Source organism: Heliangelus exortis, chromosome 28 (genome assembly GCF_036169615.1).
Source record: "Heliangelus exortis chromosome 28, bHelExo1.hap1, whole genome shotgun sequence".
Taxonomy (NCBI): domain Eukaryota; kingdom Metazoa; phylum Chordata; class Aves; order Apodiformes; family Trochilidae; genus Heliangelus; species Heliangelus exortis.
The window spans coordinates 2549354-2570940 of NC_092449.1; the positions used below are offsets into that span (position 1 = coordinate 2549354).

At 45.9% G+C, this 21587-nt stretch overlaps 1 protein-coding gene across 11 annotated transcripts in view; it reads right to left on the reverse strand.

The window, feature by feature from the left end:
• Nucleotides 1–21587, reverse strand: part of RFX2 (regulatory factor X2) — a 66997-nt gene that overhangs the window by 8853 nt on the left and 36557 nt on the right. For 2 of the 11 annotated variants that reach the window (XM_071728199.1, XM_071728200.1), the window contains 10 exons: nucleotides 21102–21214; nucleotides 18370–18459; nucleotides 16989–17068; nucleotides 15308–15572; nucleotides 11077–11151; nucleotides 6242–6423; nucleotides 2963–3082; nucleotides 1833–1948; nucleotides 779–897; nucleotides 355–467 (listed from right to left, as the gene is read on the reverse strand). In XM_071728199.1, coding sequence (XP_071584300.1) covers nucleotides 355–467; nucleotides 779–897; nucleotides 1833–1948; nucleotides 2963–3082; nucleotides 6242–6423; nucleotides 11077–11151; nucleotides 15308–15572; nucleotides 16989–17068; nucleotides 18370–18459; nucleotides 21102–21206 — 1265 coding nt within the window. In that variant the 5' untranslated portion in view covers nucleotides 21207–21214. Of the gene's footprint in view, nucleotides 1–354; nucleotides 468–778; nucleotides 898–1832; nucleotides 1949–2962; nucleotides 3083–6241; nucleotides 6424–11076; nucleotides 11152–15307; nucleotides 15573–16988; nucleotides 17069–18369; nucleotides 18460–19846; nucleotides 20423–21101; nucleotides 21215–21587 lie in introns of those variants that run through there. The other 9 variants (XM_071728201.1, XM_071728198.1, XM_071728207.1 and 6 more) reach the window with 9 other exon arrangements.

Below are 21587 nucleotides of genomic sequence, written 5' to 3' on the forward strand. Positions count from 1 at the left end.
CTTAATGACATGGAATCATTAGTCTGCTCCTGCTGATCATCCACAAAAGTATCATTCCCTTCTCATCCATCCAAATGATCCTTGCATTCTGGATTAGCACTCATTACAAAGCAGACAGATGGAGGGAATCTCAGCAGATGTTTTCCTCTGAGGTACAAACTTTGGGTGCTCACCACACTATTAACCACTTCTGAGACTCTCTGTAAAGGATTCTGCAGGGAAGTAAATACTTTCAAGTCCTACAAAGCCTTCAAAAATGCTTAATGAAGCTGAAAACTTTGCATGCAACTTTAAAAGAGAAGATACCAGTGAAACAACAGAGCATTTAGGAAGATTTCAAGCCCTGCACCATACCTGGATGGCAGGGCAGCTGAGCCATCACCAGGTGGGGTTTTAGGATTCCAGAAGGATTGCCAGAGTTTCTCAATATAATGAAACTGAAGATTCATTACAACATCCAAAGTTGCCTGACAACAAAGAAGACAACTCATTAGCTGCTCTGCAAGCATCTCCTCCCACAGTGTAAGCATAAAATTCATGTTAGATTAAATAATTCATGAGAAAAACAATGGAAAGGGCATAGGTTTAATGATCAACATAAAAGAGGTCCCGTGATGAAAAAATAGCACAAAGTGCAATAGTTGAGCTGTAATACTTGGCAGATCAGACATTTCCTCTGATATTTGAGTTTTTCCTAAAAGCAGGATAGGAGACCAGCATATGAATTACATCCCACATCAATTAATAAATCAATTTAAAAAATCTTGAAAGCAGTCACCTCGCAGTGTCGCCTGTAGAGAAGCTGCAGAGTTTTCACATCATTCATGGTGACTCCTTCTTGTAAGAGGACATTGCCCAGATCAGGGGCTGGGAACTCAGGAAAGACGTGGGTTACATCTGGGGAAAAAATTGAGGGAGCTGGTGAATCAGGAGCTGGTGGCTTGGTCGTGTTTCAAATGGGCTGAAACAGGAGCCATGAGAGCAGTAATCTAGAATTTTCTCCATTTTTGCTGCTACACTGGGCAAAAAGTGAAAACTGCAGCCCATTTGATTTAGTGTGGAAAAGAAAATGTTTTCTTTCTCTCTGAAATAAAAGCAATAAGAAAACACTGCCCTTGCCTACCACGTTTCCCATTAGGTTTTCTCCAAAGCCTGAAAAAAGTCTCTTGGGTATTTTGAGGCTCCAGTGGAAGATATTATTGGGTAACAGCCAGCTCAGGAGCAATTGCATTTCAGAGAAGGTTCTGAGCTGGTAAAATGATGGAGATCCCCAACCAGCCAAGCCAGAGAGTCTGTCTCCCAAGGAGGAAGTCAGTCAGACACATTTTCCATACTTGCCAAGGAAGACAATCTCTGCCTCTGGCTGCAGGAGCCCAAATCCTTCTCAACAGACCTGATGGCACAAGGAAAAAGGCTTCCTGGGGGAATGGGAGTTAGCAAATAAACTCTGAAAGTGTGATGTTACATGAGCTTATTAGAATAGAAACTAATAGTATATATAAATAAATACATAGTATATTTAAAAATATGTATGCTATTGTTTAAATATATGAATATACACTATATATCATGTACAAGAGCTATTAGAATATATATTACATAGAGTAACTACCATGGAATCACAGAATAATTTGGGTTGGAAGGGACTTCTAAAGGTCACCCAGTCCAAACCCCTGCAGGAAGCAGGGACCCCCTCAACTAGATCCTTACCTTGAACATCACCAGATGAGGCCCCAACCACCTCCCTGGGCAACCTGTGCCATTTTTCCACTGCCCAAGGCACCTCCTTCTCACAGCTCAAAGATCCCAACCCCCTAGAGCAGTCTCCTCACCTATGAATTGCTGATGGTGTTGACTTTGAGCAGCAACTGATTGCTCTGGGGTGGTGTGCAGGTTGCTGTTGGAGCCACTCTCTGCCATGCCATCCATCTTCTGCACTGGTCTGTACCTAAATTGGGATTGGGATTTATTTACACAGGCACAAGCAAAGCTGGAGATGTTATGGCAGATTTTGGTGTGTGTGTCACACGTGAGGTTAGAGCCCAGGTCAGTGTTTGGAGGGCTGACCATTTACACCACTTATTGTAAGTGAAAACCTCCTTTTGAAAAGTGCTGCCCAAGAATTAAAGGGGTTAAGGAGTTGGCCCCAAAAAAAAACCCAAAATGAGATGTGGAGGTGGAGCGGGTGCCCAAGCAGACTCTGTCTTGGGAGCTGACTTTTGCTTTTATTTTGTGTGGGAGCTGAAAAATTAAGTTCTTCTACTCCTTCCAGCAAGAACCAGAAGTGTCTGCTTCCAGGAGACAATTCCAAATTCCTTTGCCTGTTGTGTTTGATGCTCAAAATTTCTCAGACACATAACACAAGCACTATTTAACTTGTACTCTTGAACACACACACACACCAAAAACCCCCCAAACAAAACCCCAAACCCACCTAAGCACAACACAACCCCCCCCCAGATTTTTACACTGATTTGGCACAAACAACTCCAGGGATGCTCTGGAAAGGGGGACAGAGGGTGGCAGTGTTGGGAGCAGCATTGAGCTCTGGGCAAAGAGAAGAGCACAAACATTTCTTCATGGATTGCCTGTGTTTGGGGTGGGAAGAGACCTTTAAAGGTCACCTAATCCACCCCCTCCTCCAATGACAAGGGATATCTTGCTCAGAACCCCATCCCACCTGACCTTAGATGGTTTCAGGGATGGAGCACCCACCAGGAATGGGTTTGGGGCCTTCCACTCCTCAGAGTGGCCACTGACTTGCAGCTCCCTCCCTCCTCCCCAGCTCAGCTCTGGCACTTCAGTAGCACTTGGGTTGTCCCCAGGCATTGTCCCCACGAGCTCCCTTTGCTCCCAAGCAAAGCCAAGTCCCAAGGTGGGGTCTGGAGGGTTTTTTTGGGAAAGACCCCTCACCCAGAGCAGCAGCAGGGGCACCACCAGCAAGCTCCAGGAACACACCTACCTCTGCTTCTGGTGGATGGGCTGCTGCCTCATGGCCATGTACTGGGTGTCCTCCTGCAGCCGGTTCAGTGGAGACTCTGGTTTGAGTCGGATGCCATAATAATGATATTTGGAGTTCCCCCTGGAATTATCAGTGTTGAAATCCCTCAGTGCAAGACACTCAAAGGAAGGGACATCCCAGCCCTGCAATTTCCTCCTAGGCTTGGTTGGATCCTACACCCTGCTCCTCGAGGCACAGGTCCCTTTGCTGCCAAGAGCTGTTTGGCTGAACTAATGAACTAATGGCATCATCCCTGTGGAATTGTAAAACCAAGTGTCACCAAGTTCAGTGACATCCCCGTTGAAAAACCCAGCAAGGTTTGTTCCAAGTAACCCATGGTAACTGGAGAAGAAGAGACAAGTGTTAGGATACAAAGTGTTATTAAAGAGAATGACAGCAAGACCTCAGGGGACACTTTGCTATTTGATTAGGGTTTAAGGATTTGGGTTTTCTACTAAAAAAAAAAAAAGCTTCCATCTTTATCCAGACTTGGATAAAACAAGCCTGGCTGAATGGGCAACTAGGATATGAAAAATGTCTTTCTGTGGCCAGCACTTTCACAGCAACTTTCACACAACTTTCATGTGGCTTTGTTCTTGGAGTTGCTCATTTTTGTAGTTTTTGTAAAAACTGAGAGCTTTCTGCAAGCAAAAGAGGCTGCAATTAATTTTCCTTTACTGGTCAGTTAAGCTGCTGTGCTGCTCCTTAGAAGAATGTCTTTCCATCACGTTAGACAGATGTCTCAGCTGAAGTTTTTCCACCAAACTGGCATTTTTCAATCCCCAAGTGTCTGCTTTGGAAGTGAGAAGGACAATTCTGCAGCCATGAGGGACAGCAGGTCCAACTTGGCATTAGCTGAGTCCTCAGTGGGAGAGGAGACAGAGCCCAGGGAGCTGCACTGGGTCTCCAGAGCTCTCCTCTTACTGGGGATGCTTCAAATTCATAGAATCAGAATGGTTTGGGTTGGAAGGGACCTTAAAACCCATCCAGTTCCAACCCTCTGCATGGGCAGGGACACCTCCCACCAACCCAACCAACCTGGGCTGTGACACTGCCAGGGATGGGGCAGCCACAACTTCCTTGGACAAACTGCTCCAGTGTCTCACCAGCCTCAAATTAAAGAATTTCTTCCTAATGTCCAACATAAATCTCCTCTCCTCAAGTTCAAAACTATTTCCTCTTGTCCTCTCACTACACACCTGTGCCAAAAGCCCTCCCCCAGCTTTCTTGTAGGTGACCAAATCACTTGGTCTGAAGGCACCTGAAATCCAGTGGTGCTTCCCACAGGAAAATTACATAGAGAAATTTAAGAGAGGAATATTTGTCAAAGCATTAGCCCTCTGTTCCTTGTTGGGGGAGTTTTCTCTTTGCAAGGGGATGGTGGAATCATTCCCTGTGTCCTTGTGCCACAGGGCTTCACACCCCCTCAGTGCTCATGTATGAAGCATTCCTTGGCCATACCCCAAGGGATTTGAAGTGCCTGGAAATTAAATAATAGCTGCATCTATAATCAAAGGAATGGATAAGAAAACAATGGTGGACAGCTATTTCCATATTTATTGAGGTTTACTATATCCTTCCCACATTTGGAGTTAAGTGGGGGTTTTGGATTTTTTTTTTTCCCCATTAGTCCTTACTGAGATTCAAGAACTTCCCCTCTCTAAAGAAATTATTTCTGAGCTCCTGCACAGGAACCATTGTACAGAAATACAAACTCTCCTCTGCTCTTCCTGTGACTGTAGCCTTCACATTCCAGCTATGAAATACCCTGGACATATCTGGTTTTGTTCTTGTTTCAAAGTCTAAATATCTAAGCTTTAATTTTATTCAACTGTTTCTCTACTGCATTAGTTAGTTTTCCTTTCCTTTCCTTTCCTTTCCTTTCCTTTCCTTTCCTTTCCTTTCCTTTCCTTTCCTTTCCTTTCCTTTCCTTTCCTTTCCTTTCCTTTCCTTTCCTTTCCTTTCCTTTCCTTTCCTTTCCTTTCCTTTCCTTTCCTTTCCTTTCCTTTCCTTTCCTTTTTCAATTAGAAGCTGGGATAAAATGCAAACTCAGCTGTGCAAGCTGTGTGCATGCTTTGGATGCCCCCTTGAAGGATCTAATGTAATTACAACAAGTCTACTTCCTTACTTTTGTTGGAACATGATAAGGATTTTTTGATGTTTTAAAAGAAAAAAAAACCTGTCACAAGGCTCAGTCTGCTGCTTGGGGAATGTGGAATTAAGGCATTTACATCTGTACAACTTGTCTGCATCAGACATGGGTGCAGGTTCTGCTCTTATCTGTGCTGGAGGAATTCTACTGGACCCAGAGGGAGAAACTGTTTCACTGCCTCAGAATTTTGGACCCTGCAGCAGACAGCAGCAATTGTGAAGACAAGTTACTTCATCTCATTTTTTTTTTTAGATGCTAATGGAATGAGAAGCAGCCTAAATTCAAAGAAAATATTCTTAAACTCTTTAGGAAATCAACTGAGACCAAATATTGCCATGTAACTGGACAAGGTGCTGTCACCAGAGACCAGGAGCCTGGAACTGGCTGCACTGTCAAGCCTCTCACTCCACTGATTCATGGGGAGAAAGCAGTTTTGCCTGACAGAACATGGAAATTACTTCTGTGCCTCAGAACAGCAAATTTGTTTTCCCCACCAGACCATGGTTTCTGTAGATCTCAGAATCTTGTACCTGCTAAGCAGTGCTCAGTGGGTTCTCAGCACGTCTGAGAGAAGTTTTATCATAGAACCATAGAGTGGGGTGGGTTAGAAGGGACCCTAAAGCTCATCCCATCCAGTTTTACAACCCCCTGCCATGGGCAGGGACACCTCCCACAGCCCAGGGTGCTCCAAGCCCCATCCAACCTGGGGCCTTCAACACTGCCAGGGATGGGGCAGCCACAGCTTCTCTGGGCAACCTGGGGCTCAGCACCCTCACACCAAAGAATTTCTTTCCAATATTTCATCTCAATCTCCCCTCTTCCAGTTTGAAACCATTCTCCTTCATCCCATCTCTCCAGGCCCTTATCCAAAGCCCTTCCTCATCTTTCCTGGAGCCCCTTTAGGAACTGGAATGTGCTCTAAGGTCTCCCTGCTGCTTCCTCTTCTCTAGGCTGAACTTTCTCAACCTGTCTTCACAGGAGAGCTGCTCCAGCCCTCAGATCCTCTTCACGACCTCCTCTGGACTGCAGGACACCTTCCTCTGGACTTGTAGAAGGGTTTGGTTTTAAAAAAGTAGCTTCATACCCACCTGGTTCCCAGGCGACGAGTCCTCAGCCCCATGAACACCGAGCGGATCAGTTTCCCGAAGGACGCGGCGTTCACCGGGTCCAGTTTGTGCTCCTGGCAGTGCCTCAGGTAATGGTTGTAGAGGGAGCTCCTGGGGAGGCTGACACCTTCTGCTGTCTCATAGTTGTCCAACAACCACTGGAGCTTTATGTAGGGAAAACACAAAGAAGTGAAAAACCCATGAAAGTCCAAAGAGGGCTGGAACGGGCTGCGTCAAACAATGCTGATGCTTAAATGTCAGGAGAGCTCATCTGACATGAGACTGTGAGAGAACTTAGTGCTGGGGAGTTAATTTCTTTAAGTTATTTTATATAACTTAAGGCAGTTACATTATTATAAAAGTGAAAGAACACCCAGCCCAAAGCTAAGAACCCAGCAAAAATGCTTTCAGATTTTGCAAGTATTAAAACATCATCTGAGTGCCATCTCAGCGTCCACTCTCGATTCAGATTAACTCCTGCAGAGCCAAAATTAAGCTGTAAAAACTTGTGTTTTCCAAGAATGAAGTTATTAAGATACTGCCCTAAAGGAATAAGGATGCTGCAAAATCTTGTGTTATTTGAAAATTGGCATCTCACTTAACAATAAAACTCATGGTTACCAAAGCAACCTTAAAAATCTGAGGGGTTCCATCTACTTTTTGAAATTTACTGCCTGCAGTTCTGACATTTCTGTTGATTAAAGTTTGTAATTAGGTATCAATTATGTATAACTGGTCAGACTGAAAGGGCAGGCCTGTCACACAGGACTTAAAATGCAAAAAGACAAAATCTCCAGTCTCCTTTAACCAGCTAAATGACTTCAGCATCAATAAAAGTAGTTCTGTTAAATGTATTTTCATAGGAATTATAAGTACAACTGGATTAAAATCCATAGCTTTGGGAAGACCTCTTTCATTGTCAATAGAGACATTTGGGATTCACATTTTCAAGACTCCTCTCTCCATCCAGACCTCCATCCCTCTTGCACCAGGGGCACCAGCAGCTCCACCAGAAGCAGCTGCATTCACAACAGAGCAACTCAAAACACTCAGGTTATGGATGTCAAAATATCACCCACATCAGCTCCTTCCAACACAGAGTCCTAGCACACATCAAGCCCAAACTTGGTCCAGAAATCACTGAGATTTTCCCATGCACATGGATGCACAACTTGGCCCATGCTTAAGTCCTCTCCATTCATACTCCAGGATCTGGCTCCTTCCTACTGTTTTCTCTTGATGAATCTTTGGGCTCCCAATTTACCACTAGATCACTTGAGGTTTTATATCAAAACCAAATAAAATCCAACCTGAAAGATGCAATGACATCCCTGACACCTCACTTCATTGAGGTGTGTTTAATTTTTCTTCTGGGCACTTTCTATGAAAAAGAAAATGGTTCGTGGCTCATATTTCAGGTGTTTTTACCTGGCACCAAAGGAGCAGGTTCCCTGGGGATCACCCAAGTGCCTGCTGAGCATAAGGAGTTCCCTATTCAACCCCAACTTTCATCAAAACTTATAAATTTTCTTGAAAAGTCTCTTTTCTAGAAGTGCCTTTCAGCTCTGGTCAAAGTTAAGCCTGGAGCCATTCATACAGGTGGGCACAAGCTCCAGAATCTCCCTCCTTGCCCTCATGAGGTCCCCTCCCCTGGTCAAAAATTCTGATCTTTAGCAGGTTTCTTACTTCTCTGTTCAGCCCCATTTTAGGTGTCTCCACCTAAACACAAGCTGGGGGAAGAGCTTTTCCTCATAGCAAAAACTCCTTCAGCACCTACCTAAGAGCCACTCACCCACAGTGGGGTTTTGGAGGGGATTATATTGGAGTTTTTTTGTCTGTTTGGGGTTTTTTTTGTCTGTTTTCTTTTACAGGCAGTGAGGAAAAAAATAGATTTTACCCTTTCTCCTATGAGTGCCATGGAGAAGCAGCAGGACTTTAGGCAAGTCCTAGCAGCCAACTCCTTCCTTACATACTTTAGGCTCTTGGGTAGTGACTTTTCTCCCATTTCTTTGCATCATCTGCAAGCTCATAATTGGCAAAGAAGTAATCCTCTGACCCAGAGGCTCTGGAGTGCACTTGTGAGCAGCTTTCTCAGTAACAGCCAGAGATTGACATGATTTCATTAGAAACATCATGTGTCACTGGGGCATTAACATTAGCTTAGGCTCCCAGATTTGATCTTTCAAGTGCACTTAAATAACCTCTCGGAGAGTTTTTGATGCTAAATTAAGTTATCAAGCATGGCTCCATTTCACATTCACTTTGTTTAAACAGCATTATGTAAAAACCTTTAGGGTTGTTTTTTTTTTTAAAAAAAAAAAAAAAACCAACAACCAACCAAAGACTCCTGGCATGAAACACCTGCTGACAGCAAAAACCCAAACCATTATCCTGAGAATTTACAGATTTGCAAATGTGAAAGTTAAAATGAGGGACAGAACACTTAATGAAAAACTCTGCAACCATTAAAGGAAAAGCAATTAAGTCACAACTAAGAGTGCTTGCCTTAGTTTTTCCCCCAGCTTCCTTGGCTACCTGTGCTTGTATTTTACTTTCAGCCTTGACAAATCACACCCAATATTGTGCAGGGAGGCTCAGTGCTGGCCAGGCTGCCCCACACCCTGTGGTTGGGAGCAACCTCTGGAAGTCTCCTGTCCCCAGGTGGTGGATTCCCCACCCTTGGAACCATTTGAGGTCAGGTTGGACAGGGCTCTGAGCACCCTGATCTCATTGAAGATGTCCCTGCCCATGGCAGAGGGTTGGACTAGATGGGTTCTAAAGGTCCCTTCCCACCTGAACTATTCATAGAATCATAGAATCCTAGAATTGGCTGGGTTGGAAGGGACCTCAGAGCTCATCAAGTCCAACCCTTGCTCCACTCCCCCCGTGGTTCCCAGCCCATGGCACTGAGTGCCACATCCAGGCTCTTTTGAAATATCTCCAGGGATGGAGAATCCACCCCTTCCCTGGGCAGCCCATTCCAATGGCTGAGCACCCTCTCGGTAAAGAAATTCTTTCTAATGTCCAACCTAAATCTCATTCTGGGATGAAATTCTGGGATGAAATCCAGCCCAGCCTCCTGCTCACTCCCAGGGGTGCTCAGGTCCCTCTCTGCAGTTAAACAGCTGAGGGCTGAAAACTTCTCTGGGCAACAGCATCAACCTTCCTCCAGCTTTGGGAAGAGCTTGTCTGATCTGTTTGTGCCCCATGCTGTGCTTCCTGCTCATCCCATCACCTCCTCATTATTCCCACTTGTCCACAAACATCACTCGGTGTCCTGGGAAGGCAGAGCAAGGACACAGAAGGTCCATGAGGCAAAAAAGGCCCCAGAGGTTTCTTTGGCTGATGCTCTGCACTTTGACAAAGGGAATTACTCCTCCAGGTGGAGCTGACAGCTTCAGCAGGGACAGGCAGAGAGCTGCTGTGTACACACATGCTCAGGAAGGAGCTTATTTGCTTTAGAATTTTTAAGAGAACTTAAACCTTTTGTCAACCGTGAGCATGAGAAGAGAGACATCAAGTTCTTCCCTTCTGCCCTGAGGGGGAGATCTGATCAGAGGCTGGATCAGGCCCCAGCTCCATCCTGTGCAGCTTGCTGGTATCTCTTTTATCTTTTGCTTTCTTTCGTCTGCCCTTTTCCTGCCCTTTTTTTTTTTTCCCCAAATGTCCTTTAATACCACACCATGACCACCCCATCCTGCTCTTCCCCGTCCCTCTCTGCACTGGGACACAGAATAAAAACTCTGCAGAGCAACATTGCCCTTGGACAAAGCCCAGCAGCACCCAGGGCTCAGCAGGGGTGTGTGACCACAGCCACAGCCTGGGGCAGGCAGAATGCTCCCAACAGGAACTTCCAGCCTGAGGTTTGTGTTTCCCAAACTATAACAAAGGAACCTTCATTTTCTAGAAACTGAAATAAGGATTGAGCACTGGCTTGGAGTCTGATATCAACTTAAGGGAATCAGAGCCTTAGGTTTAAAGTTCCTGTCATTTTTTCAGGCTATTTCTCTTGGGTGAGGAAGGCAAAGATTATTTTTGCAGGACCTGAGGATGCCAACAGCCCTGCCCCCAAACACCAAGCAAAAGGAAATCTGTTAGAATAAAGAAATACCACTTTGTGCACTGGGATTTGGCAGTGCAGAACATGCTTCAGCCTAATCCAAAACACACCCAAGTCAAGGCAAGTCCAAGAACTTCAACAAGACTTGAATCAGACCCTTCAAGCCTCACACAAGCGTGTGCTCACCTTCAAGTGGGAGCCACAAACCACGATGCAGAAGGCCCAGTAGAAGAGAGGGAACGTCACACAAAGCAGGGCAATTGTTGGCACAGTGAGAAGAGAGAGGTCTAGCAAATGGATTTAGCATAGCTTGGGACCAGTTATGGTCTTCTTGAGGCCCAGAAAGAGGAATAAAGGCACTGACAGGAGCAGGGTTTTGGGATGTGCTACGGGATTCCTGTCAGGATTCATGCCCGGTGTGTGCTGGAGAATTGCAAATTATTTTCCAGTTCCAGTGAAAGGAGTGAACTCCCTCAAATGTATTTATCTATTTGCCAGCAATTTCCATTGCAGGGCAGATGAAATACATAAAACACAGGGTAGAGGCAGTTAACAGAATCCAGAGCATCTCATAAACAAACATGAACATCCTGGTGGTTTTTGCAGATTCTTGTTTCTTGGGAAATGGGTTGCTTTGGGCAGCAGAGTTGGCTCACGGGCTGCTTGGAGTGAGTGGTGCTGTGGAATCCACCAAAGGGCTACAAATAATGCTCCTAATGAAGAGGGAAAGAGGTTGTAAATTCTGATTGTAACTTACATGGCTGTTGAGCAAACTGCTTTTGTGTGATGTAATCCCTTCATTTTTTTGTAGGTTTTCAATCGCCATTTCAAGCTAAAGAAAGTGTGCACAAGGAAAAAAAAAAAAAAAAAGGGAAAAAAAGAAAAAAGAAAGGAAATCAGATAGTTAGCAACAGCCAGGATTATTATTTCTTTATTAATATTTGAATGATTAATGCTTTATATCAACAAGCTGGTGAAAAAGAGGCAAACAGATGAGGCACAGTTCTTATGGGATGAAGCTGCAGAGGCATTACTGTACTGCATGCAAGCAACCAACACAGCCAGAATCCCTGTTGGGGTGAAAGAACAAGACCAGGGGACTTCTGATCTTCCACTAAATGCACTGTCCATTTAGAAAAGAAAAACCATTTTCCTTCTCCTTTCTCCTTCATGCCTACACCAAAACACCCCCAGGCAGATACGCTGCAGCAGGTCAGAGATTTGCTCCAGAGAAGGTGCATTTTACCCAGGTCTTTCAAGAAACACTGAAGTAATGACTTTGGTTATTGGTACTTTTTAACATTTTCATAAAAACCTAAAAGCAACTAAATACAACAGGGGCACACAGAGGGCTGACAAGCAGAGTGCTGAACTGCAATGTAACAGCTCTTTGCTACCAAAGAACATGGCAAAAGGACTCAGAAGGAAGAAGTCAGGCTGCAGTTATGTGAGCTTCTTCCCATGAGACAGCCTGGCACATCTTGGTCCTTGCTACCTGTGTTCCTGCAAACAAGTCCTGGTGCAGCATTCTGACCCCTGCAGAGCCCCTGTGCTTCCCTCCAAAGAGCTACTGCCTTGTGCCCAGACCCTTCTTGTCCTCTCCTCTCTGCTGCTGGGGCACCCTTGGCAATCTCTGACACACTAAATTGAGAGCTGCTGGACCCAGGGCTCTGGTGCCCCTGAGCACAAACTTTTTGCAAGTGAGGAAGCAAAAAAAAAAAAACAAAACCCCCAAACCCAAGGCACAAAAAACCCCACATTAGGGGACTGGCAGGAGCTGAACCTGCTGGTTGTTTCCAGTAGCTGTTCTCAAACCCCTGTTATCTGTGAGCTGTTAGTGCAGGCAGGACAATGCAACACACATCAGCCAGGAGAACTTGGAGGCAGCACCTATCTCCAGCATCTGCCCTCATTTAATGTGCATGTTGTGTGCTCATCTGTAAGCACCTGCTCAAAGCATCACAGCTGCCATGGCCATGGCCTCCTTCTCCCACGAGCTCCCAACTGGGCTCCAGTTGGACCTGACCCATTGTCCTGGTTTGGGACACCCATAGCATGGTGGAGACAGAGGTTGAGATAGAAGCAACCATTTACAAACCCAGCTCTGTCAGCAAGATGGAAGAACAGAACAAACCCCATCCAATTTGCAAAGACTCAGTCTGTGCCAGGTTCATGGCTGAATAAGACACTCTGTCCAAGCACCTGGCCTGGGTTTCCACCCAAAAAGTGCCATCTCTGCAGCACTTCTCAAGGAGCTATCACCCAATTCACAAAAGGGTCAGCCTCAGACTTTATGTCAGTGGGTTTTGAGAAAACTGCTCAGCACACTGTGATGTACCATGAGGAACCAAGGCCTGAGTGCTGATGCAGCCTTCAGGAAATGAGTCAGTGCTGGAGGGAGACACCATTTCCTTCCTCTGCACAAGGAGCTCTGTGGTGCCAGTTGAGCAACTCCTCTTACACAAGCGTGGAAACACTCCCAGACTCCTGACGTGTTGTAAGTGTCCCACACAAATGGACACTTGACATCTGCAGAAATAAATATTACAGGGGAAAGACTAAAAGCTCTTTACCAACCCTGTGTGAAGGGCCTGAGGACCCAGTTATGGGAGGTCTCATGGATTTCCTTTCTTGGGGGAGCTTAGTTTATATGAAAATTAATTCTGCTCTCTGGGCACAGGTGTTGAGGACAGCTTCATGTGCTGCTCCAGCCCATCTGATGGAGCTGCTCATTATTCCAGCAGATCCAGAGAATGAGTTTCTTTAAATATTTGAAGATTTGATTTTACTGTACACATGGGCTTTACCAAACATCCCTCAACCTCCAGTGGCAGCTTTTACACTATTACCTGAAGCACTACTTCTTTCCCAGCCTCCTCTGAAGACACTCTCCTTGCTTTCCCTTCTGAGATCTCACTCCCAGCTTAAGCATCTGACCCCCTCCAGGCCCTTTCCCTTCTCTGCTCCCTGCAGCTGCAGCTCAGTAGCCAAGCCCCCCCCATTGCTGGCCACTTTGCCATCCATCCCCCTTGCACTGCCCCTCCAAGGGGTCTTCTTTGTCTCTACCTGCATGAACTGCACTTCTCTTCCTCTCCAAAAAGCTCTTAATCCTGCCCCAAATACAGTTTGCCAGGACTGCTCCAGCCACCACCTTTTCCTAGCTTCTGCTTAAGCAGAGGCAATGTCTATTGCAATGTCTATTGCAATGAAAAAGAATGTTCCTACCATTGATTTGATTTAGTCATTGCTCCTCAAACATCCCTCTAGCTGCCCACCTATTATTCTGTGAAATTCAAAGCTGTTGTGGTTCTGCTCTGTCCCCCTCTGATCCTGTTCTGTGCTGAAAGATCTGAAAGCCACACACAGACATCCCTGTGATGTCTTCAATTCACTCCTTCACCCTCTTGAGTCCCTTCAAAAGAGCCACAGACATTTTGTGTTAAAATCCCTTCTGAAAGTTCATTCCTACATGAAACAGATTGAATTTACTTCACTTGCAGTTTCATAAAGGTCACTTCCTAAATTATTTTTTCTTTCCTGAACAGCTTTATCTCATGTGATAGACAGCAACAAACTCAATCTGTTCACGGGACACTTCTACTAACACATATTCTGCTCAGGCTTTTTACACTCTGTGCCTATCACCATGGAAATTTAAACACCAAAACAAACATAAGTCATGTTGGGCTTTGCATGACACAGTCCCGTGCAGCAACTACTTTCTTCAAAATAACAAACTTGAGCAAAAATCAGAGGATGGTCCAATGGTGGTTTTTAACTATGAGCAGTGAAAATACACATAGACACTTCTCACACAAGAAATGAACCCCAGCTACTCCAGATGCCCCCTGTCATTTTCCACCCAAAGCTAAGGACATTTTTCCTACCTCTTCCTAAGGTAGAGCACTTTTATCATGACCAGAAGCAACCTTTCAAAGCACAAAGATTCAAAAAAGATGAAGTCTGTATTCTAAAACTCAGTAGGAAAAGAAAAGTACAACCCAACTGGCCAGATTTTCAAGAGTAGCAAATAGCTCCTGGTTTTCTCCCTGGGTGCTGCTGTTTACACTTGAAAATCTGACCACATACTCTGAATTACACCTACATTTGTAATTATGTTTACATCCAAACGTATAAACACAGCTAAGTCAGTCTGGAAAGGAAGGTGAGCAGAGCTCCAAGGCACTGCTGGCTGCAGCTGCTCCCAGGGGCTGGGAGATTCCCAGAGAAAAGCCCTGGTAGCTCCCAGCTGCAGAGTTCTGGGTTAGGAGGTGCATCCCCCAAGGTCCACACAGCTGTACAGCTGTGCTTCCAGCAACCTGGCACCTGAACTGACACTTGGAAAGACACAATTAAAAAAAAAATTAAAAATTACAGCTTTAAAACATTTCTCTTTGATCAGTATTATCCCTAAAATGCATTTTCTGTAACATATGGCATGGACAGAATACACAATGGTGTAGGAGATATGCAAAGGCTTTTCAATCACTGTGCATGTGGTACAATCAGCTTGACATCCCCTATGTGCTAATTATTCACTGTGTTAATAACGAATTTTTCAGGTCTCTTCATAGTAAAAAAAAAAATCTTTCTGTATTTCTTTGTTTTGAGTAAGCAAAGCCCCAAGTTCAGATGTTATACTTGTTAGAAAACATAAATATAGACAATTCTTTTGAACTGAAAAGCCAAAACACTTTGCTCAGGGGAAAAAAACCAAACCAAAAGACTTTTCTTTCCAAGCTGCACAATTTCATCGATCTGCTGAGAAATTTTGAGAAGCCTCTGCCCCATCAGCAAGAGACACATCCCAACCCCCTGCTGAAAGATTTCTGCAGTACACCAGTGTCTATTCTCTCCCTCGCCTCGGCATGTGTTACACACACATCTACACAGTGCTAAGGCCAGGAAGTTTGATTTTTCTGCAGGCTTTTCAGTTCCCTTGGAATAATTCCTGGCCCCCGAGCTGCAACATCTGCAGGACTACATACCGTTGCTGGAGAGGAGCGTGAAGTATGTGACAGAGAATGTCTAGTGTTTTCCATCCCCCCATGAATGAGATAGGCTCCCGAGCCGGAGAGGATCGGACTTCCCCCAATGTCCATGGTGATGCCCACCATGTTGTGAGAGGGAATGGCTGTAGGAGAAGATGTCGCTGTAGTCACCTGAGCTCCACCTCCCTGGGGTTCGAAATAGGACGCGGCGCTGCTGGGGGCGTAAATCTGAGCTTCGGTGTTGTAGGAGTAGGTGGCTCGTCTGTCAAAGGAATAAAAGGGTCAGGGGGTGGAGAGGAGCTTGGAGATTTCCTCTCCTGGGCAATCGTTTTCCGAAATCTGGGGTCGCCTCTTGGGGAAAAAAAAAAAAACAAAATAAAACTGGGCTCTCCTGTCGGGATTTGCTCCGTTGGAAGCGAGCCCTGGAACAGTCGGTCCTGATGATGTTCATAGAATCACAAATCATGAAATGGTTTGGGTTGGAAGGGACCTTAAAGAGCACTCAGTCCCAACCCTAACCTTTGGGCAGGGACACCTCCCACCAGCCCAGGGTGCTCCGAGTCCCATCCAACCTGGGGCCTTCAACACTGCCAGGGATGGGGCAGCCGCAGCTTCTCAAGTTGTTCATCAACCCCAAGCCTGCAGCAAAGCCCCTCAGCCCAGCACTGGCCCCACAGCTGCTGGAGGCAACCCTGGTGGGGAGGCTGACATCTCAGAGGGGAGGCAGGGAAGCAGATTGAGGGCAGGGGCACAGCAGAGAGGAGGAAACCTTACAAGCCCCATGGTCCTTGTCTAACCAGCTGTTCCATCACCCAGAGTCCCTTCCCCACTCGAGAAGGGGAACTGGGAAAAGGAAAGGAGATCCGTGGGTTGAAGTGGGAACAGATTTAACAAAACAAGAATAAAAAACTAACATTAATGCTAATAGAAAGTTCACAAAGTTATACCCAGCCCATATAGAGGTTGTGAGCTGTGCACTCACACTGGATGCCAGATGCCACACACTGCAAGCACCCAGTTCCAGTGAAAGTGTGATGGTCACCCCCAATCACCCCCAGACGGCTCTGGGGGGCAGAAGGACAAGCCAGACCCTCCAGGGATGATGAGCATTGAGTAAAGGGAGCCATCCCAAGCAAATTGTTCAATTTATAGTGACACTTCTGGTATGGAACACTTCTAAGCTGCCCTGGCCTTCACTCCTCCCAGCTCTGGCACCTGCCTGACTCCAAAGTGCTGAAAACCTTGGTCACTATGGAAATCCACATACCATGGCTGGCCACTGACTAAAACAAAGTGTCTTATCAACGTTGTTCCCACTGACTTGGGTGCTTCAGTCCTCACAAATGCATCTTTCCTGAGTGGAAAATTGATTGTGTGATTCTGCCTCAGTGAAACTGGGACAACCCCCTTCTTCCTTTAGCAGTTATGCTCTGGTGACTGAAGCAGCCCCATCTCCCAGGGCTGGGCAGAAGAAAACACCAGACCCTTTGACCTCGAAGGATTCCCAGGAGAACAGTCCCTCCAGCTGAAGCCTGGCTGAAACTACCCCCACACACACACAATGTGAAAAGATTGTCCCTCCTCCTCCTCCTTTTAAGGGTGGCAGTGCCAGCAGTGGTGCTGGGTGGAAGGAGGGAGGGGAACAGGGCTCTGCTGCAGCCAACAAAGAGATTCTTACATGGTTCCATTGGTATAAACAGCTTCTCCTCCTTCCACATACTGGACCTGGGATGGATACACATGCTGCACGGATTGCACCTGAAACAAGGATCATAAACTCAAGTTACAGATGTTACTGTCTAGGAACAGGGGGTTAAAGTCCATATTACAGCCTTAAAAAACTTGCAACCTTACCTTGACATTTAGGCTTTCTTTTGAAAAGAAAACCAAAATAAATAGAACACTCCTCATGCCTAGGAATCCCAAAGGAAGTATTTACTTTAAAAGGTCAAATAAAAATAAATAAATAAGTAGTTGCTCCATGAGCAGCAGAAACAATGGAGCTGGGTTTCCTCTGCACACACATCTCAGGGTTGGTTCTCCTCTAATAAGGGTGAGATCATGCTACTGCCTTTCCTTCAGAGAGGAGGCTGGCAGTGTCCACCTGCACCTCAGTCCCCTTTTTCATTGGTCTGGGAGGGGCAGAGTTGCTCTCAGTGAAGTTTTTTTCCTGACACTGAGCAATGGAATAAAAAATGGCTGGAGGAAAAAGTCAGGAGAGTCAGACTCACTGTCCACATGAAGCAGCACCACTTGGCTGGTTTCTTAGGAAACAAGGACTGCAAAAGGCAAAGTTCACAGAATTGTCAGGATTGGAAGGGACCTTTAAGATCATCTAGATCCAACCCCCTGCCATGGGCAGGGACACCTCCCAGCAGATCAGGATGCTCAGAGCTCTGTCCAGCCTGGCCTTAAAAACTTCCAGGGATGGGGCTTCCACCACCTCTCCAGGCAACCTGTGCCAGTGTTGAAGAACTTCTTCCTAACATCCAATCTGAATTTACTCTCCTCTCATTTGAATCCATTCCCCCATGTTCTAGCACTGCCTGACTTCCTAGAAAGCCCCTCAACAGCTTTATTGTAGATACTGGAAGGCCACAAAAAGGTCTCCACGGAGCCTTCTCTCCAGACTGAAAGTTCAGGTAAATAAAACCACTTGCATGGCTCTCTGCCACCCAACCTTTCTATGAAACCACATGCAGTCAATACATTTATTTGTGTAATTAAAAAAAGAATCCCAAATACTTTGTCTCTTCAAAAATCTTTACAGAGGAGGATTCCTTTTAAATGGCAATTAAAAACATGTTTGAAAGAACTGCTACAGTAAAGGTTCTAAACTTCAGCTATCTTGAGAGTTTCGTGCACCATCAGCCTAAGAAAGGAAGAAAGAGATGGAGAAGGCTGCTCTCAGTCATCTCCAGATCTCTAATTGCTCACAACTCTTTAATTAAGAGCATGAATTTTCCTAAGCAGCTCTCTGGTTGTTTCAAAGGTTGCTTGGGCAGTGGTGTCCTGCTGACCCGGGGGTCCCTGCGTGGGTCTCACCCTGGAGATATTACCTGTTGTGGAACCTGCTGAACTCTGGGAACAGAGATTTGCTGCATCTGTGCCCCTTTGGGAGTGGAGCCTGCTGCTTGGACCAGAACCCTCTGGAAGAAGAAGATACAGCAACAAACACTTACTTGCAGTCTGTAGCACAGGTGAGTTACCTATTTTCTATCAAACCTTCGTGGAGTGCTTGTTGCCTGCTCCAGGGGCAGCAGTATCCCTCACCTAGCAGTCCCCATCCTTCCAGTGCAACCTGCACTGGACACCAGCCTGAACTCAGTGCCCCCAGCTCAGGAAAAGCTGGATCCACATTTTCTGACACAGATCAACCTTAAGTCTCCATGCATGGAAATATCAGCAGAGAGCTGCCAAGCAGCTCCACGGGAGGCTCAGTCACAGCTAAACAAGAACCACTTCTCCCACATTCACATTTTCCTCCTAGGGCTGCAAAGTGTCCTCTCTTACAGCTGTGACACCAAACCATGCTCCACCTCCTGCCACATGAAATCACACCCTGCAACATGCCACAGCCCTCATGGTTCTACCAGCACCAAAGCTGAGCTGGGTCTGTCTCTCCCTTCAGTGCCACCCAGGGCATAGGAAAGCTTTGTGTTGCCTTGCAGTGGTCACTCTGGGCTGTACTCCTACCCTGTCATTTCCATCCTCTCCCAGCTCTTTGTGTTCAGCTTGGCATTCAGTTTGAGGGTGAACATCCATCTCAGCACCTGGTAAATCCAGCAAAAGGAGCACGGGGATGTGGTGGATGGAAAGAAATGTTTCAGTGAGGCCCGTGGGGACAGCGTGTGGGATATTGGCAACAGAGAAAGTTCAAGCCAGGTGTGGCCTTTTAAACTGATGAGGACTTCTCCAAGGACACAGCCACCCTCTGCAGCCTGAGGCTTTAAAAAAATATCCAACAGATTGGGGCCAATCAAACAAAAAGCTGCAAAACCATCCCACATGAATTCTAGGAGAGCTCTTGACAATTACTGGCTACCTTAGACCTACCTGATTGTGCTTTCCAACCCTCTGACACCCTCCCAACATGCCCTTTGGAACCAGCCAACAATTCTATTGGAGCAGAGTTACAAGAATATGATAATGGCCAAGATTTTTAGGCAGCCTCTACATCACCAGTCCCTTCAGTAAGTCTGGGCACACTGGAGATCCTGCAGCTCTGCTAGTGGTAAGGACAGGGACACTTGTGTCAGACAGCACTGTGTCCATTTTCACTCCAAAAGAGGCTGTAACCAGCAGCCCATGGGAACACTAAAACACTTTTTCAAGTCAGGCTTTCACAATGCCACCTACACTGAAAACTCAGCAAGATCTATTTTCTCCTACATTTTGCCCATTTTCTGCCACCGCTTTTACCAAAGGACACATTTCCTCTGGCACAGCTGCCCAGCTCAGCTCCTTGTGTAACTTGTCACCAAAGGTCTGGTTGCTCCTATTACCTTCCAAACAAAAAAATTAATCATCCCCAACCTGTAAGATGAAGCCATCCTGTTCACACAGCCTCCTCTCACACTGAAAGGCAGACCAGTGATCAACACCAGCAAAGGCTTCAGCCTCACACCAGTCATGCTGCCAGTAGTTCATTCTCAGTGTTTTCTTTATCCTGCTGGTGAGAAGGGAAGGCTCTGGCTGCTCCTCCTCTTCAGCAGTCTTCCACAGTCCTCTGGGTTTTCTCCTAATCCAGAGTTCCACTCAAAGCAATGTGTAATGGCAACAGTGCTGGCAAAGGCTGGATGAGTAATTTCACAGTCCAAAGCTGGTGGTTTTTCTAAACTTCGTTAACATGTTGACACTGCCAAATTCACACTAATGAGTGATGATCCCGAAGATACTTGACACTGCTGATCAGGGGTATCCACAACAGTACAAACACCCAGAGAAATTGAAGATGGGAAGACCTAAAGATGACCAGGAGCTGGCCAAACGTGCACCCGCTCACACCATGTCCACGTCTCCTGGTGAATGGAATGCTCCTGCCACAATTTTTAATTGTGCCTTTTCATCAGCATCCAATGGCAGCTACTTCTGCTCACGTGGGAATCAGAGAGAAGGGTGTAGCTAAGTTACACCCACCCATCCTCTTTATCCTTCCAGCTTCCTGCGACAGAAACTCTTTTGATAGTTCCCCAAAAGGCATAAAAAGGAAACGGCTGAACTTAACCCTTCCTGTTTTACATGAAGGAGGTTTCATTCATCACTTGAAGCTATCATCTCTCTCCTACCAGGAGACATCCCAAATGCATCCTATTCATTTACATGGATCAGGAATCCCCCCTCCTCAATTTAAAATGTCAGGATCCACCTACCAAAGGAAGAGCCCAGCATGTGGCTCCTCCAGCCTCTCCCTGCACTCGTGCTCCTTCCACCTCTCCTCTGCTGAGCTCAGATACATTATTGGCAGAGGTAATGTTAAACAGGTTCGTGTTCTCCCACTTTTATTGACATGCCAATTAAGAACAGGAGGATATGGCCCTGAAGCAAACAACAAACTGGCACCAAGTGACTTCCTTGGGTAGCTGAGTTAAACTCAAAATGCCACGTTTTAAAGGCTCAGACGTGAAACCTCCACGGCCTTTGCCAACACAAAGTCCAGCAACAGGTTCTCACCTCAACAAACTGATTAACAATCCTCTGCCTCGTAGAAAAAACCTGGATTAAAATCTATCTGCCAGCAAACCAGGTCTCTTCTCCATGGAAACAGCATTCCCAGCTGTGCATACGTTACCTGCTGAGAGGCTGGCACTGGCTGCACCACCGGAGCTTGGGCTGATGCAGAAGGGTGAAGAGCAACAGAAGCTGCTGAGTCGGATCCACCCTCTGAACTCTGCATGCTCACTGCTGGAGAGAGCAGAGGGGAGAGCAGTCAGGGAGGGAGAGCAAACGCCCCAGGAACCCGGGTCTGACAGGAAAAAAATCCCAGTGGAAGATCCAGGGGAAGTGCTAGGTAGGAAGGTAGCTACCTTCCTACACAGAAGACTCTTTTTAGTCTTGGAGCTAATTTTAATACAGTATTATATTAAGAAAAGAAGAAAGTTGCACAATTGTTCCACAGAAAGGAGAGGGAAGGAACAGAAAATGCATTTCTAAATATAACCGAAAAGTAACGTTGGAAAATGATTGTGTCATAGTAAGGATAACTTCAGATTTGGAGGAGTAAGAGCATATTTAAAAATCACTTTTTCTCCCCCTCTGCCTTATCATCTTTAAGGAC